Raw genomic sequence first — 19,941 nt, forward strand, 5'->3', positions numbered from 1 at the left:
GCTGGAGGATGCCAAGCAGCTTGCGGAGCGCTGGGCATGCCCCCAGCATTATGAGAATGGGGGCGTGGCCAAAATAACATACACCAGGGGGTGTGGCTTTGTGGAGGACCAAGTCACATTCTCGTTTATGTATATGCATCTTCTGTCCGCACGCACTGTTAGCACTGGTTGACAGTGGCATCAACCCAAGTGACACCACTGGCTGTAGAGGAAGGTTATATTGAGTAATAGGATGAGGTAAAGGGGGAAGTTATATGGAGTAATAGTGTAGCGTGAGGTTATATGGAGCAAATGGAAGAGATTACACTAAGCCTTTGAAAGTGAAAAAGGGGAGAGACATATAAGTACCAGCCAATCGGCTCCTAACTGCTATTTTACAGGCTGTGTTTGAAAAATGACAGTTGGTACTTTATCTCTCTTCACTTTATCACTGTCCAAAGCTTACTACGTCTGCCCCAAGAGAAGTTATATGAAGTAATAGGCGGCATTACAGGGAGAAGTTATATGTAGGAGTAGGAGTAGTTATAGGGATAAATATATGTAGTAGTACTGGGCATTATGGCTATGTGATATATTTAGCAATAGGAAGATTAATGTATAGAAATTGCACCGAGTAATAGGATTAGTTATATGGGAAATAAGTTGGAGTAATAGGAGGCATTAAAGAAAAAGATTATTTGGAGTAACATGAGGAATTATATAAAGAGATCTTTATGAGTAATAGGATAAGTTTATAGGGAGATGTGCTATAGAATAATAAGAGATATAAGGAAAGATTATATAGAGTAATAGGAGGAGACGGAACTAGGGAGTGGGGTGGATAACACATAATAAGTGTGTTTCAATATAAGCTGCAGCTATGGGACCTGATTCAGATGTGGTCCCAATGCCGATGCAGCAGTGATCTTATGCAGAACTGCAAGGCATAGCAAGTGAACAGAGACGCCCAACGCTGGCGCCATGTTTTATGCATACAAGATTTCAGTCACACGCCGCGACACGCACGGAAAATGGTCAGGACATGCCTTTGTTTTTATGGACACTCCCCGTTACCTCCCTTATATGACCTCCTTCTGACAATCACTCTGCAACTGATTCCTCACTGCGAGCAGCACTGCCAAGGTACCGGTGACGGGTGCACACTGCGGTCACTGCTCACGCGCAGTCTGCCGATAATTGCTCAGTTGTGACACCATGGAAGTTGTAGTGGCATCTGAATCAGGCCCATGGTCTGGTGTAAAAGTTATGAAATAAGGGAAAAGTATATGGAGAGTTTCTAAGAAGTTAAAGGAGATATTATAAGGATTAAAACAAAGTCATACATTTTAAATGCAAGGCAATTGCTGTACTTAATAGTTTTCCTTATATCCATTTAAGTAACAAGCTTTTAGCATTGTAAAAAATGATGTAGAGTGCCAGAACTTTGATACATAGGACCTCCAGTATTTAGTACAAGAGGAAATGAATGTCCCTTGTGCTGTAAGTTGGGTTAGTTACTAGCAGGTTACAGCAGTACACAGTTTTATAAGGGTCATTTCCAGATGCAAGCAGCTGCATAAACGTGCATACTATGGTAATCCCATAAGGGACAAATAACATGCATGCGTGTGATATATCTGGGGTGTGTAGAGAAGACTTACTAATATATATTAAACATATTAACTCATTGGTTACCACAGTACTATATATATATATATATAATATATATATATATATATATATAACTTGTTTTGTTCATATAATTCTATTATCTGTAATATTGTCATGTAACAATTTCCTGTCACTCCTCTTATTGGTATGTTTTCCTACTAGAATCACCTCTTATTGCTCCATACAATAGATCCATTTATACAAACAGTAAACATATGAATTAAAATGATTATAAAATAGCTGTTAGTAACTTTCACAAATGTATATGTACAGATGTGTCCTTGCTGGTCTTACAGTCTAATCGCTGTAAGCGCGACTCGCTTGCCACGATTAGTGTGCCTGCAGATGTGAGCAGGCACTGTGCCCGCACCCGCGATCCATAGGATCACATGGTGTGTACGCTCCTGCAGATGAAAGCGGGCATATCTGTAAAAGTTTTCAGTTATTCTAATGCAATCAGAAATTCTGTCAATGATCTCATGTCAGGCAGCCCTGTAGCTCATTCTATCACTTTATATAACCTTTCATTTCTCTAAGGGGAAGATGTATGTAGCCTTGGAGAGAGATAAAGTGGATAAGTTGTTCAAAGCAAAAAATCAGCTTCTGTCATTTATTTGAAATGACAGAAGCTGATTGGTTGGAATGCAGTTTGGATCCTGACAGTCAGAATACCGTCAACGGGATCCCGATGGTCAGAATCCTTATGGATCCCGAAGGTAAGTACTGGCCTTGGAGTTAAGGGGAGGGTTAGGGTTTGGCTATGGGGATGGGAGAGGTAAGGTTTAGGCTGTAGAGGGTGGTGGTTAGGATTAGACTGTGAGAGAGGATGGATAGGGTTAGGCTGCAGGAGGAGGAGGTTAGGGTTAGGCTGCGGTAGGAGGAGGTTAGGGTTAGGCTGCAGGAGCGGTGGGTTAGGGTTAGGATTAGGGGTAGGGTAAAATTCATTACCACAATCCACGGGATTCTGACTGTCGGGATTCCGCTGTCGGTATTCTGACTTTCAAAATCCCGACTACAGGGATTTCGTACCCAACCTGATTGGTTGCTTTTGGCAACATCTTCACTTTTTTCTCTCTCCAAGGCTTGATACATCTCCCCTAACTAGTCCTTTCCCTATACTTGCTTCTGTTGCTTCATATAACTACTGCATAGAATTCCTGTTAATATTCCATATAAACTCTCCATCAGCTTCTCATATTGCTCCATATAACATCTCCCTATAAAACCTCCTATTACTCTGTTTTATCTCTCTTTATAACTCCTCCTGTTACTCCATATAATCTCTCCATATAACTTCTCACTTTGCTCCATATAAACTCTTCCTGTATCTCCTCCTAAACTGTTCACCAATGTTTAAACCTTAAATTATGTGGCATAAGCTAAACAGGGTTGCCTGAAATCAAAGTTGTTCAAGCACTCAATATGGAGTAATATTTTATTAAAATATGCACAAGTGACAAACAAAACCACCATACAACTAGAAACTTTTTAGCAAAACATTTATGTGAGTGTCACTAAAAGGGAGACAACACTTACAATCAGGACCGGATTAAGCCTTGGGGGTGCCCGGGGCATTTAAGACCGGGGGGGCCCGATGGCAGGTGGGGGTTGTATATTAGATTGTACATACCTCACAACATGTCCCATTTCAGGAGGGACAAAATGCTCTCTACCTGGATTTCCCACTTAATATATGATTGGCGTCACCTGTGTTCAACTATTTAATTGATAAGAAAGGTTCTTCAACACAGGTGATTGCAATCATAATTTAAGTAGGAAGTCCAGGTACAGGGCATTTTGTCCAACCTGTAATGGGTATGCAGTTTGTTGCAGCGGTGCGAACGGGTCGGAACTGCGCATGCGCTGCGGCCACATTGCGCACGCACATCATTGCCTGGCGACAGTCATCGCCGGGCAGCGACGCCGCCAGCGAAAAAAGTAATTGCAGCGGTGATCGCAAGAAGACTGACAGGCGGGAGCGTTCCAGGGTGTCAACTGACCGTTTTTCACTCATCGTGAGGCGAACGCAGGCGTGTCCAGGCATTTGGAGGCAGATGTCTGACGTCTATTCCGGGACCTTTAGGTCCATCGCACAGGGTAAGTAAGTCTGACCCTGGTCTTGTTTTGCAGGAAACTTTTTTAGCATAGCCGGGCTGTACAAGCGATCGCAGCCTTGCTATGCTAAAATACACTCCCCCCATAGGCGGCGTCAAGTTGATCGCACGAGCAGCAAAAAGTTGCTACAGTGTACGTGCGATCAACTCGGAATGACCCCCTAAGCACATACCCATTTGTGGTGTAAAGCATGGCACAGCTCAGTTTCCCCTGTCTTTTGCCATTTTACACAAGTTAGTGTGTGAGTTGAACACAGCAGCTGCATGCAGTGCCAGTGTCCGGTGTACCCCTGCATTGTAATTTTGGTGCATTAGGAATGTGAATAAGACACATTTTTCTTAAATTCGCAAAATTCATGGCGTGCCAAATGGAGCTATTTGGTATGATTTATGTAGATGTCTGTGTTGTATAACTGCCTCTGGGATGCTCTTTGTATTGTATGGTGGGATGCTCTCTGTTCGGCATGTTGGTCAATGGGATATTCTGTGGGTTGTATGGCAGTCATAAGGGTGCTCTCTGTACTGTATGACAGTCATTGGGGTGCTCTCTGTATTGTATGGTGGTCACTGGTGTGATCTCTGTATGTGCAGTAGTCACTGGGATGCTCTGTATTGTATTTTAATCCCAGACTCTCAACTCTACTTTGGTGGAGGTGGTGGTTTTCCTCTGACTGATGCAATTAGATTGTAACTAGGGCTATTGAATGTTACATTAACATTGGAAGTGGGGGCAGTACCCGTGTATAAGCCTGGGGTGGACGGAACCCTTAATCAGGCCCTGCAGGTATCTCCTGAATTCTTGTCAAAATCACTGCATATCTCCATTCCCATCCAACATTGCAATTGTGCAATTTATCAAGCTCTGAACAGCATAAGTTTTTTTTGAGTTTGTCTTCGACAGCTAATATCATCTTCACATACCGTTAGCAGATTCTTACCAAAGGACCTCCTCTGATCCCTCTGCTGCTGCTGGCTCTTTTAGTGCACATGTACAGCTGTCCTGAAACGTAGAAGTTAATAAATTGACCTGAAAATTAACTTATTTTAGCCGCAAAATGCAGTGATAAGATATTATAGTTTTTAGAGCCCCTCTGTCACCAATAATAAATATATTCCTATATCTCCTTATACTCCAAATAAAATCTCCCTACAGTATACAGTATATAACTCCTCCTTTAACTGAATATGTCAGTCTCAAGACAGATCAAACTGTATTCTTATATGAATAGAAAAACTATGTATAACTCATATGTGCTTCGAGACAATCCTGTCTCGGAGGTCAACAGACAATTCCTTTGACTTCATGCTTGGTTTGTGCTCAGACACGCACTGTCAAGTGTGGGACCTTATATAGACAGGTATTTGCCTTTCCAAATCATGTCCAAGCAACTGAATTTACAACAGGTGGACTCCAATTAAGCTGTAGGAACATCTCAAGGATGATCAGTGGAAACAGGATGCACCTGAGCTCAGTTTTGAGCTTCATGACAAAGGCCTTGAATACATATGTACATGTGATTTATTCGTTTTTTATTTTTAATAAATTTGCAAAAATCTTAAAAAAAACTTTTTGCATGTTGTCATTATGGGGTATTGTGTGTAGAAATTTGAGGGGGGAAATTAGTTTATTCCATTTTGAATTAAGGCTGTAACAACAAAATGTGGAAAAAGTGAAGCGCTGTGAATACTTTCCGGATGCACTGTATGTTCTGTAATCATTCCAAATAATGTATTTCATACTTTCCATGCTAAATTATATAAAACAGACATTTGTAGCTCACTCAGAGCTGCTTTCTGTCCAGAACTGAGCTAGCTGTAAATGAAGTCCACCTACACGTTATAGGAACAGAGTAAAAATGTGACATACAGTACTGTAACCTATTATTTCTATCCATCTGCTTTCTTTAGCAACTATGGGAAGAATTCAGTTAAAGGCTAAAAACTGAGTGTATCAATTGTCATTTGACAGACTGATCTACAATGAAAGAAATGAGTCACCTGGTCAGGCAAATTCTAAAGTGGAACATAACGCAGAGTCCTCTCTTCTTGACTAGTCAAACATGATTCTGCCACTAGACTGCTCAATGTAATCTGTGTTTCTAAGCTCTTCATTGGCCCATATAATATTAAGAGAGCCAGAGAAGGCTATGGGTCAGTAAGATTTTCTATCCATAAGAGTAAGGACTTCAAATTTCCTGATGTCCAGGACTTTTGAATCAACACAAACCACAAGAGGCTAGAAATGCCAGTCCTCAGTACCTTCAATCCTATACATATCATTCCCCTTGAGAAACCATACCGCCGGCAGCATTTTAAATCATACTTTGCTGGAACATAAAATTAGCATATATATATATATATATATATATACATAGATATAGACATAGATATATATATATATATATATATAGAGAGAGAGATATATATGTATATATATATATATATATATATATATATATATAGTATCAAGAGATCAGGCCTGTAAGTACATTTTTATTGTTTATTGTTACTGAATTAATCAATTTAGTTGGTAACTGAGGAACTCCTTTTTTCTTGCTTTGCAGAATAAGCTCTTTAAATATTGTGCTAATGATAAACAGATTTTTTGCACATTGTACTGAACATTACTGAACATTTTCTACTTAACAATTATGAATAGAAACAAAATGGAATTTTGTTTTAATCTCTTAAATACGGTAATTTCTACTCCAAAAAACTACAGAGAACTATGAGCACTTTTTTGTTAAACTAAAATATGACCCCCTAATCCCTATGACAAAATGCAGATGACTGCCATGCATAAAACAACAACCTTGGTAATTAAGTACTTAGTAAGGACCCTAAGGTTGTGCCTTTTTACACAAGTAAGCGGTGTTCAGCTAGTAGCTCTGCAGTAGCTTTTAGAACTATAAGCAGGGCCGTAGAGAGCCACCCCAGGACCCAGTAAAGGGTGTGTGTGTGGGGGGGTGGGAGGGTCTTAAAAAAGCTTGGAATGCTGGTATATGTAGTTCTACAAGAGCTTGCAAGTCACCACCTGCATACCTCTAAATAATTCTGTTGCTGCTCTGTTATTTAATGCAAACATTCAGATTTACCTCAGATTAAGCCAGTTGACACTTGCATTTCCTATGGATATTCAGTGAATATATTAAAGGAGTTCTCTCCCTTTCAGATGACTTTCATTTATTAGTTTGTATGTGCCACCTCCCACTTTCACTAAATATATTACTTTCAGACATGTATTTAACTCATCAGTCAGTTGTCTATTTTAATTGCCCTGAGTTATGACAGAGTATCGCTACTGTGGTAACAACAGTGAATACATTTGTAGTTTTGTGTTGTACAGTATATCACTGCAACAAAATTAATATATAAAATGCACTGAAAGATAGAATGATACAACTACAGGTTGAGTATCCCTTATCCAAAATGCTTGGGACCAGAGGTATTTTGGATATCGGATTTTTCCGTATTTTGGAATAATTGCATACCATAATGAGATATCATTGTGATGGGACCTAAATCTAAGCACAGAATGTATTTATGTTACATATACACCTTGGCCCTCATTCCGAGTTGTTCGCTCGTTCTTTTTCATCGCATCGCAGTGAAAATCCGCTTAGTACGCATGCGCAAAGTTCGCACTGCGACTGCGCCAAGTAACTTTACTATGAAGAAAGTATTTTTACTCACGGCTTTTTCTTCGCTCCGGCGATCGTAATGTGATTGACAGGAAATGGGTGTTACTGGGCGGAAACACGGCGTTTCAGGGGCGTGTGGCTGAAAACGCTACCGTTTCCGGAAAAAACGCAGGAGTGGCCGGAGAAACGGTGGGAGTGCCTGGGCGAACGCTGGGTGTGTTTGTGACGTCAACCAGGAACGACAAGCACTGAACTGATCGCACAGGCAGAGTAAGTCTGGAGCTACTCTGAAACTGCTAAGTAGTTAGTAATCGCAATATTGCGAATACATCGGTCGCAATTTTAAGAAGCTAAGATTCACTCCCAGTAGGCGGCGGCTTAGCGTGTGTAACTCTGCTAAATTCGCCTTGCGACCGATCAACTCGGAATGAGGGCCCTTGTACACACAGCCTGAAGGTAATTTTAGCCAATATTTTTTATAACTTTGTGCATTAAACAAAGTGTGTCTACATTCACACAATTTATTTATGTTACATATACACCTTATACACACAGCCTGAAGGACATTTAATACAATATTTTTAATAACTTTGTGTGTTAAACAAAGTTTGTGTACATTGAGCCATCAGAAAACAAAGGTTTCATTGTCTCACTCTCACTCAAAAAAGTCCGTATTTCGGAATATTCCGTATTTCGGAATATTTGGATATTGGATACTCAACCTGTATTTACAAATCAAATTGCTGAATTGCAATTGCAAATAAATTAAATCAATCTAAAGGTGGACAACCAGTTTAAATTATGTGCAAATGATTTACTGCTTATTAGCAAAAAACATAGCTGGTTAAACAAAGGATGTAAACGGTATATTTTAGCTTCAAGGTAGCAGACCATGTAATATATTGGCAACTGATGAACTTGTCTAAAGAATTTATGCATATCAGGGTAAAACCATTAGGATTCATTTCATCTAAACCACAAAAGTCATTTTAGGAATTGTTAATTCCTTGAGTATTTTGTGAACAGTTGCCCTGAACCCCTGAGTGTCTTACTTGCAACACTACTTTCACAAAGAATTAAAAAAAAATATACAAAAAAACCAACATACAGAAATATGATAACAGCCTTGGGGAGTTTTATACTGCTCTTAGCCATTAGCTTGGAGAAGGAGAAAATGGACTTATAGAATTGGCTAAGTGAGGTTGGATTACAAGTTTTGTACAACCTAAAATGTGATTATAGTAATTATTGGAACATAATTTTTATTAACACTTGCAAAACTGTATTATGTTACCTGAAACACCTTTCTTAATTTGGCTGATTAAGTTTACGGTAGTGTTTAATCTGTACTGTCCCTTTTTTAAAAGTTGACATGTCTAATACTGGATAGAAATGTTTATTTTGCACCACTATGGAATTGGGAAGGAGAGGAAATAAAATGCACTGTCATAAATCTCATGTCTGACTTGCCTGTGTAAACATACAGAGCAGATATCACCTAAACAGTTCCAGATATATATTACAAAATAGTCACAATCATAAAGGTCTGGAAATGAGAAACTATACTCTACCTAAAAATAAATGAGCCCCTTACTATTGAAATAGTGACTGTCAGGGGCGGAGCCAGAACTTTGTGGGCCCCATAGCATCATTTTGAAGGGGCCCCCATCCCAATGCTTCTAGAGAGACACTTCTCTGCAGCAGTTGTTAATTTTATGCCCTATAATAGACAGTGCCCTAGTTCATTTTCTGAACCATAGTATAGCCTTATTTAATGTTATGTCCCATAGTAGTGCCCTAGTTTCTTTTATGAATCGCACTAGTGCTTAAGTTCACCCTATGTCACATTTCAGAGCTGCCAGTACACATTATGCCGCACAGTACCCCCAATTCACATTATGATATTTAGTACTTCCCGTTCATATTGTGCCTCGTTACAGTGCCCCGGTTCACATTATATGACATTAAACTGCCCTCCAGTTCATTTTATACCACACTACAATAAGCAGGTCCAGGGGCATACCTATATATAATGCAGGCCCCAAGGAAAAAGTTTAAATGCACCCCTACATACTACCCAATGGCAAAAAATGTATATAACACATGTAACTGTGTCAGGGAAGGTGGCCTCTATCAGCTCTGGCCCCCATAGCAGCTGCACTGCCTGCACCTGTGGTAGCTACGCCCATGGTGACTGTACCAAAGAGTGGTATATATCTGATAAGATTTGTGTATGGAAAGAAAATAGTGGTATTTACAGATGTGTCCTTACTAAACTAGCCAAAAACGATTATTTGACGTGCCACGAAAAATGTGAGTAAGCTACGCCATGTGACCCATTGCTTAGTATTTCACAGAATTTGTCTCTTTTGCAATGTGAATGCAACAAAGCGTCTGATTGTGATAAAAGTACAAATCCTCAGTACCTAGTACACTACAATCATTTTAGTATGCAGCTGCAGTGCAAAAAGAGGCTATGTGGTATGAAAGTCTGAAAGTTGCTAACCGTGGTGGAGTGTCAAAATCGCGCCATGAATCTCACGCTATATGGAGCAAAAAGGATGGGTAAATGAGGACACATCTGTATTTTGAAAAATATGCTAAATTATTGACATGTATCATCAGGGGCGTAGCTATACCAGACGGGGCCCCATAGCACACTTCCATGCCGCGGCACAGGTCCACCTCCCGCTGCTGCCGCCGTGCATGCCCCCCCCTTCCCCCTCGTGGATTACTCCAAAGAACCCCTTCCCCGCAGCTCTCACCATTGGGGTTACACTGCTGCCTCATCCGCTCTCCCGGCCGGCCCGGCTCCACCTCGTGTCTCCTCACAGACGCTGAGAGGAGGCATGCCTTTGGTCCAGGGATGTCCCTGCAGGATCACCCATGCCTCCTCCCAGCATTAGTTAGTACTCAGGAGAGGCGGAGCTGGCGGCTGGGTGAGCAGGTGTGGCTGCAGTGCAGGAGCACACCTAAAGGTAAAAGATGCCAGCGCCGGGGCTCACTCAGCAACTAGGTGCAGGGGAAGGCTCGGGACCCAAAGACAACTCGGGCCCCATAGCAGTCGCATCCCCTGCACCTATGGTAGTTTGCCCATGTGTATCATATTGTACTCCTTGGCAATGATGTGCTACATTCCACCACAAGGGATGTGCACATTTCAAAGTACTCTAGCAACAAGTGACAATGACATACACATGTTAGTCTAGCTACTAATAGCAGTTTATTTCTTTTTTACTGGCCCACTGTCCATGAGCTATCACACTAACTTGCTCAAGCACAGGAAGATAGTGGTTAGCATATACAGTACATCCCAACCATTTGGGCTCATCAGGAATGTCTTAACTTTAGGATGCTGTCTTGCCATCCTGAAATCAGGACATTTAACCCAATTTGCTGTACAGCAAAAGAAAAAAAAAAGGGTTTGTTTTTTAATGTGGAAACAGCCTATTGACACTTAGGGGGATATTCAATTTGACCCGTCACTGTCGGGTGATAAGTCTCGCAGGCGGTGGGCTATCTAATTAGCCCCGATAAGATGGAGTATGCCGCGGCTTATCGGGGATTTTGTTTCACCCTGATAAAAACTCCGTTTTCGGATCTATTTCAACCGTTAACAAACAGGTTTCACTGAACCTGTGTGTTTACGGGTGAAACAGTACGTTTTACCGACCGAGCTAATCAAATAGCCTGACCGCAACACCCAAAGAAACATCGGGGGTTTGGTCTCTTCGGGGCAAATTGAATATTCCAGTTTGAATGAGGTCAATGTCACATTGGTCAACACAAGTTTTTTTCTTCAGTTTTTGGGTCACATCTTGAATGTTTGGTAATGTAACCACCATCAGTAGAAATGCATACCCTCGTTGGCTCGGTCTGCTCTACATGCTTCGGGCAAGGTTACTATTCCCAATCGTAGTCCATGTGGATAGTAAAACAAGCAAGTGTTGGGAAAACATGAAAAAATACCCCAAAACACCATTTGTGTGTCGACCATTGTCATGTCGACCTTTTGAAACTATCGTTCTTTTGTACTTGACGATTTTAAGCACTGTCTACCTTTCATCTGTCGATGTTTTGTACTTTTTGACCTTTTGTACCTGTCGACCTAATGCATGTTGACCATATGGTATTGACCGATTGTCTACCTAAACACTGTAGATCTATCATCCAGACATCCAGTTATCTACAGGGCAGTACAGAGCCCGGCTGGGCCCAGGTACTTTTCAGGGGGCATGTCCTAATCACAGGAGGCGTGGCCATGTACCCTTAGAAAAATAACTTAGAAAAATTGGTATTTTAAGCACCTCCCTGGCCAAACTGCAACCCAGCACACAGCAGCCCGGCTGAGGAGAAAAGCTGCAGCTGCTGCTGCCAGCTAAGGAGGGGGGGAGGGGGGGGCAGAACCTGGATCCCCATTGGGCCCTTCCAGCAGACCTTGGCCCGGGTAATTAGTACCCCCTTCCCCCCCCCTGCACCACTGGTTATCTATGGTGTATGGCTAAAAGGTACAGAAGAAAGCATCAATGTCAAATAAATATATTTAGTGTACGTATGCAACATAGGCATCAGAACATGTAATGAAACAAATTATTATACTTAAAAAACATAGGGGGACATTTACTAAGCAGTGATAAGAGCGGAGAAGTGAGCCAGTGGAGAAGTTGCCCATGGGAACCAATCAGCACTGAAGTAACATCTATAATTTGCATACTGTAAAATGATACAGAGCTGCTGATTAGTTGATGGGGCAATTTCTCCACTGGCTCACTTCTCCACTTATATCACTGCTTAGTAAATGTCCCCCATAATTTGAAAACCTAACAGTAGGCCTGGTGATATCTTGGAAAATGTAAATAGAAATGGATATTATATTGTTTAGGGGGGTACACACGGAGAGATCTGTGTTTAAAATCTAAGCAATCTGACAAGATTGCTTAGATTTTAAGCACGGATCTGTTGTGTGTATGCCCCCCAGCGATAGTGATGCACGGCCCAGAGCATCGCTATCGCCAGTGCTAGATTGAGCCTGCATGTAGGCTCAATCTAGCGGGTCGCTCACTTCACCGCTGTGTGAAGTGAGCAGCCCCCGTCTGTCCCCCCCCCCCCCCCCCCCTCGCTCAGCACATCGCGCTGTGCTGAGCAGGGGGAGAGAAGTGTGCTGAGCGGTCTGTGTTAAGATCGCTCTGCACATATCTCTCCCGTCAGTACCCCCCGTTTGTTTGTTTTTTGTTTGTTTTTAATGTTACAATTGAAAAATGTATGCCATTTAACATTATGTAAATTTCAGGGTAGATAAGGGTTGAAAAAGTTATTGTAGGTTCACATACAGAAACAAATGCTATGGCAGCCAAAAGAAGGAATCATATGGACAAATTCATGTCATAAAGAAATACTGCGCTTCTGCTTCAGAAATGATGAGCCTATATTTATACTATAGCTATCAGTGTACAGTAGCTATTTGCCCCTTTGGCATTTTATTTCTTTATGTCATTCAATCAAAATGGATTTTTCTAGGAATTCTTACCGCCAGCCAGCACTAAATATTTTAAAATGTCAAAACAACAACAACCCACTTAATTATGGGCAGTACGGATGGTGGATGTTTAGCATTACTGCATCACAGCACTGAGGTCAAGGGTTCAATTCCCACCATAGCCCTAACTGTGTGGAGTTTGTATATTCTCCCCATACTTGCGTGGGTTGCCTCCGAGTACTCCGATTTCCTCCCACAATCCCCCCCCCAAAAAAAAAAAAAATACACTGGTAGGTTAATTGGATTCCAGCATGAACCCTAACGTGAATGTGTGTGCATGTGCATGTGATAGGGAATATAGATTGTAAGCTCCACTGGGGCAGGGACTGATGTAAATGTATTTATTATTATTTATTAACAGTTTCTTATATAGCGCAGCAAATTCCGTTGCGCTTTACATTTGGAAACAATAACAAACTGGGTGATAACAAACAGTCACAGAGGTAGGAAGGCCCTGCTCGCAGGCTTACAACCTATAGGGAAATAGGCATGTATACAAAATAATAATTATAATACACAAGGAAAGGTGCTATCTATTGCATAGTTGTCCGCCAGATTGCAAAGGTTCTTGGAGGGCTGTATGATATGGTCACACAGCAATGATGAACCGGGGTCAGGAGGAAGGGAAAGTGAAGAATGAGAAGACATGTGAGTAAATGTCAAATATGCTCTGTAAAAGCACTGCGGAATATGTGTGCACTATGTAAATAACTGGGGATAAATAAAATAAAATAAATAAATAAAAGATACAACTAAACAAGCCTTTAAGCAATTTGTCTTTAGGGGTTATATTATTTATTAACTAGAATCCATCTGAGAACAACTATACCTACCTACCTATCTGTAAGGTTCCACATTTAGTGGGTTTACAAACAAGAGTTCTATCATCAGGGTCAAAGAACATTTAAAGCAATCTCGAGAAAATATTACTAAAAAGCACCTAGTTGAAAATTGAAGGACTTTTATTATCCCCCGTTGCAGTGATAATTAAATCATGAAGAAATGGATGGATCATGTATAGGAAATCTGCATAGAACAGGACACAGGCCATTCTTCAAAGCATCCATGCTAGGTGGATTTGTTAGGAAAACCACCAAGAGGTATACGGCAAGTCGCCAACTCATGCAAGACAGTAGAAAGTGTTCAATAATAGCCTCATCACTTCTTGAATCTGTGATTTATACAAGGGAGACAAAAGAAAAATCATTATTGAAGAAAACAGTTATGTAATCTTGCCTAGATTGTCAGAAAAAATATGTTTACGTCTTAAATGAAAAGTGAAGGAAGATTTTATAGTCTGAGGTCTAGATTGAAACTTTTGGGCTCTCCTTCGGCACCAGGCTGTATGTTTGTTGCAAGCCAAACCCAGGGTATCTGGCTATGAATACTCAACTGTGCCAGGTAGAGGTAGGAGCAATATCTGACCAGGTCTCTGTTATCTTGGGCAAATGGGAATGTTCGATGTCCAAACAGATAGCGCTGGTTAAACTGCCTTTGTATGAGACCTCTGACACTAACTACAAGCTGTATAAGAATGTTATGAATGAGATGGGCAGCATACTGGTGGGGAACAGGGGAAGACACCAGGCAGCAGCAACAATGAAGGACACAAGGCAGGACCCTGCATACCACAGCAAGTGACAGCCAGCTCAATGCAGTGCCCATATACAATTAGCAACTGTCGTTGGAGCATAATACCATGGGATGCTTCTTTGCTTGATGGACTGGAAAACCTTGCAAAATAAAGGCCAAAAAGGATGAAGCAAGATGTACAGATATCTTGGAGGAAAACCAAGCAGCTGCAGTTTGCAAAAGATTTGAGCTTTATATTCCAGCAGGATAGTGACCCAAAGAATATAGCAAAAGCCAAATTGGCATGGCTTAAATACAAAACTCCGGTATCCTGGAGTGACTCACAAATCGCAGACCTCAATCCCATTGAGAATTCTTTGAAATATTTGAAAATATCTGTTCGCCAATGGCCCCCAACCTATTGGAGTTCTGCAGCATTGCAAAAAAAGAAAAAATCAATCAGGGAAGAGTGCAGTGTGCAGATGTGGTGATAGGAACGCATCCAAACAGACTAACAGCTGTGACTGCAGCTAAAGGTGTTTCTATCAAGTACACTATCAATACATTGGGGTGATGAATACAATTGTAAATGTCATTATTTTGTTATTTGATATTGCTAAATATTTTCGTTGATCAATGGTAAGATTTCACATTTTTATTTTATGTTATAATAAAATAAAGGTGTGATTTAAAAAACCAAACTGAAAATATTTTCTAATCTTTGCATGTTCTGTTTCCTTAAGGGGCTTGGTTCAGAGATGGACGCAGTTCACTCATTGCTGCAGGAGGCATTTGAGGGCACAAGACAGCCACTGCCAGCATGGGAGATCCAAGAGCTGCAACCCGAAAACGCAGCATCAGATCATTATCGTGACCACTGGTCGCAGCATCGGCCATCTGAGCAACCCTAAAGGGCCCTACACACTGCGCGATGCGCCGCCGAGCTGCCCGACGGCAGATACGGCCGATGGGCGACCCCGCGGCGGGGGGGTAAGGGGGTGGGGTGGGAGCAGTTACGGCGGGAGTGAAGTTTCTTCACTCCCCCCGTCACCCGGCTCCATAGCAGTGCAGGCAAATATGGACGAGATAGTCCATATTGGACTGCATGCACAAGCGACGGGGCACCAGTGATGAACGAGCGCGAGGCCGTGCATTGTTCATCGCTGGTGCCTCCACACTGAAAGATATGAACGGTATCTCGTTCATTAATGAACAAGATCGTTCATATCTTTCACTCATGTCGCCCAGTGTGTAGGGCCTATAAGAATACTCAAATGGCGACTTCATCTCTGCCGCTCAGGCCAATAAATCTGCACTGGAAGATGCAGACACTGGCCTGTGTTTTGGGAAGTGGACCCTGACGTGCTTCCTCCCCGCCCTCAAGTGACCTGCGGCTTAGGGGGCACTTCGAGCGATCTTACAGAATTAGATCTGCACATGCACAGTACAGATACTGCTGATGCGCTAATCAACAACAATCGTATATGTACACAAAACTTCAGATTTGCGTACATCTATCAATCAGACCCATGTTTCTGGAGTCCTTTACAACCCAATGCAACATGAGGTCAATACAATTAAGCGCAAGGAATCTATGGCTGCATGCATAATAGGTAATTATGGGAGAGAAATGTTAATTTTTTGTTTACATATCTATTAGCCATTAACCAGTGAGGTTTTCCTGTCCATATAAATGCTTTCATTTAGTGCTTGGAACCATGCAACTAATTAAATGATGCGTCTTTTGAGCAACGCCAAAATAAATATAGGGTTATAGATAATGTAGGAATGTCTACGCTGGGTAATGCGCAGAATTGTGTCACAACGCGCTTACACGTGTCGTCACTTACCTATCCTCAATATGATGCAGTGTGAAAAAGACACAAAAGTCAGAAACTATGTAAGTAACACCATGAGGTATATTTACTACATTAAGTTTTTAGAAGTGGAGATGTTGCCTAGAGCAACCAATCAGATTCTTCTTATCATTTATCTAGCACCTTCTAGAAGATAATAGCTAGAATCTGATTGGTTGCCATGAGCAACAACACTTCCCGCACTTTAGCAAATATGCATCTCGTTCCATACAATGCATATAGGGGGTCATTCCGAGTTGTTCGCTCATTATTTTTTTCTCGCAACGGAGCGATTATACGCTAATGCGCATGCGCAATGTCCACAGTGCGACTGCGCCAAGTAAATTTGCTATGCAGTTAGGTATTCTACTCACGGCATTACGAGGTTTTTTCTTCGTTCTGGTGATCGTAATGTGATTGACAGGAAGTGGGTGTTTCTGGGCGGAAACTGGCCGTTTTATGGGTGTGTGCGAAAAAACGCTACCGTTTCTGGGAAAAACGCGGGAGTGGCTGGAGAAACGGAGGAGTGTCTGGGCGAACGCTGGGTGTGTTTGTGACGTCAAACCAGGAACGAAACTGACTGAACTGATCGCAGATGCCGAGTAAGTCTGGAGCTACTCAGAAACTGCTAAGAAGTGTCTATTCGCAATTCTGCTAATCTTTCGTTCGCAATTTTGATAAGCTAAGATTTACTCCCAGTAGGCGGCAGCTTAGCGTGTGCAAAGCTGCTAAAAGCAGCTTGCGAGCGAACAACTCGGAATGACCCCCATAGACTAGGAGAATAAGGACACATCTATCTGTAGGCTGGGTGCAAAGAAATATTTTTAGTACAGCCTCTATATAGCACAGTTATGCATATAGGAATACGTTATTTATTGTAATGAAAGTGGATCAGTAATGTTGCTGAAAAAAAACGTGGTTTTATTGTTATTATACTGTAATCTGAAATACAGTGACTGATACTTCCATATTATGTTCTGATACACAACGGTGGTTGAATGTGTAGGTCAATCTTTTATCAGAGAAATAATCATCCCACACACAGCACATCACTTTCCCCATAAAAGCAGCACAGCGTAATGCACTGACTTTTCCTGCCAAACCCCAAGTGAGAACGACAGAAAGCCCAACAAACAGCATAAACAAAAGGACGAACGAAAATGCTGCATCTTTTTTTTTTTGTCTTTTGTTTTCTTTGAAATAATTAGTAGTTAAGTGTTTTCGGGGCTAGGATCCAAACATTATTCCCTAAATCCAGCCCTGACAGCCAGTCCTCGCTTGCTGTGTAGGCGGGGGGCTGGTGTGTCTGTGGGACTGACTGCAGCCAGTGGGAGGACAGCTGAGGGGATGGTTCTCCTTATACAGAAGGGGTAGGCTTCTCAGGGCTTTAGGGGCAGGTGTAGCTGAATCGTGGAGCTGCATTCTGTATCTGCCTATCTCTCCCCACAGCCATCAGCTTTACAGGACCACAAGAATGGAAGCCCCACTGCTTGTCATCTTATGTAGCACAGTAAGTACAGATTTGTATTTCTCACCCAGTGTTCAGTTCCAATGCTCTACTATACAGATTTATTTTTCTTATGCTATATATATATATATATATATATATATATATATATATATATTTATATTGCTGTCCTATATTATCCATACACTTCTCACTGTCACTTTCTCTTTTTGCAAGTATCTATCTGTATATATTGTTTGTTCATTCTAAAACTAATTGCTTCATTCGTGCAATAATATTTTTTTTCTCTGGGATGTCACAGTAGATTACTCAGCTATCATCAATTTGTCATTTTCATTGTAGAAGTGTCGTTTAAGGCTGACCCTGTAGCTGTCAGCCCTCTTAACACCACCCATGTGTTAATGTTGTGTTGCTAGAGGATTTTAGAGAGGAAAGTCTGTTACTACTGTACATGCAGTTTTATTGTAGATTTTTATAGTGTTGGTGGTGTGAGCAGAGATGGTCTGTGTTTATGCACTGCATGCCTTGCAGTAAACCTTACTAGCACAGATCTGCATTGTATAAGGGTTTGGCTTGTGGATAATGCAGTGGTGATAATTACCTTCCTATTACTGCGCACACAAAACCCTACATACTCAGATTTCAGCACAAGCTGCACAATGCATGCCCTTCAATCTAGGAGCTAGTCCCAAACCTTTCACCCCCTCCCTTTGTAAAAATCCATTAATGGAATATATCAATTGGTTAGTTGGTGCATGGAAACTGTCACTCTCTGTCTCCCGGCTGCTCCTCCTCCCCTCTGTTGCTCGTGTCCATTCAGTACCATCGTCAGCATTTTCTTATGTACAGTATCACACCTGCGTGGGAAAGATATATATTCAGAGTACATTAACCTTATACATTACCCCTATATAACTTAGGAGTCTCTCATTATAAAATAATGTTGTGTAAGGGGTATAAAATGATTTGTGTACTCCCCTCCCCCTCCCCCCCACATCCAATTATATATTTTCACTAGTTAGAGAATTTAATGTTTTGTTTATTATCAAACAATATGTGTATATCTGTCTTACAAGATCAGCTGCAATTGTAAACTTGAATTTCCTAATTAATTTTGTTGGAAGTTAATGCTGCATTCAGATCGCAAATGCCGGTAAGAGAAACGTGTACTTACCGGGTGGGATCCGGCATTTGCGCTCCGTTGCTGGCTTTCCAACCCGGCAATATACCGGGTCGGTTGCCATAGCAGCGGAGGGCGCATCAACAGCAGGGGCGGGGGTGGAGGCGCCGCCGGGAGATGAGCTCATCTCCTGCGCCGCCTCTGCCTATGCTGTGAATGGGAGCCGTGTCGCATCGGAACGGCTCCCATTCACACTGCGCCTGACCCGGTAATCAACCCGGTAATAACCCTTCTTTTTTACCGGGTTGAATTACCGGGTCAGGCGACCCGCTAATTCAACAAAGGACCTTTCACATCGCACACGGACCCGTTTCGACACGGCAATAAGTTAACCACCTTGTTATTTTTTAAAGGAGTATTTTGATTCATTACATATTTAAATGCAGCTTTAATAATAAATGTCTTTATATGATTAGTAAACACCCATCTCCACACACTGGATCCATAGGTTCCTCTGAAGGTTAGCACTGATGCACAGATTTTGCTGATGTAGGTCCGAAATAATTATAATTACATCATGATTTTCTCTGCATGCTAAGTTTTGGCATAAGTGTGTTTTATATGGTTCGGAGATTTCGCAGGAGCATGATTTGGGAGGTGACTTCTGGAAAGGACTGTGATACAGACTTCATCGAGGTGGGCTGGGATAGCTGAGGGAATGATCTGTGTTTATGAATTGGGAAGAAGTATTCTGAATGGAACCTTAACACAAGTGGGTGTTTCTGGGTTTGGATGGAAATGAGAGGTTCAGCTACTGTAGATAGAATTTTTAAGTTGCAGAAGATGTCATTTATTTGGAGTGTTCTAGGAAGAGAGAGACGGAACTCTTAACTTTTGGGAATGTAAAAGCTGTGCACAATTTGACATACGTTTGTCTTAGCTAGCCTCATGTTTCTTTTTAGTTACATCACTCCCCAAATAATT

At 41.6% G+C, this 19,941-nt stretch overlaps 1 protein-coding gene across 1 annotated transcript in view; it reads left to right on the forward strand.

The window, feature by feature from the left end:
• The first annotated feature begins 17,720 nt into the window (after nt 1–17,720).
• Nucleotides 17,721–19,941, forward strand: part of NGFR (nerve growth factor receptor) — a 108,397-nt gene continuing 106,176 nt past the window's right edge. The window contains exon 1 of the mRNA XM_063959860.1: nt 17,721–17,879. Coding sequence (XP_063815930.1) covers nt 17,844–17,879 — 36 coding nt within the window. The 5' untranslated portion in view covers nt 17,721–17,843. The remainder of the gene's footprint in view (nt 17,880–19,941) is intronic.

Source organism: Pseudophryne corroboree, chromosome 3 (genome assembly GCF_028390025.1).
Source record: "Pseudophryne corroboree isolate aPseCor3 chromosome 3, aPseCor3.hap2, whole genome shotgun sequence".
Classification (NCBI taxonomy): Eukaryota; Metazoa; Chordata; class Amphibia; order Anura; family Myobatrachidae; genus Pseudophryne; species Pseudophryne corroboree.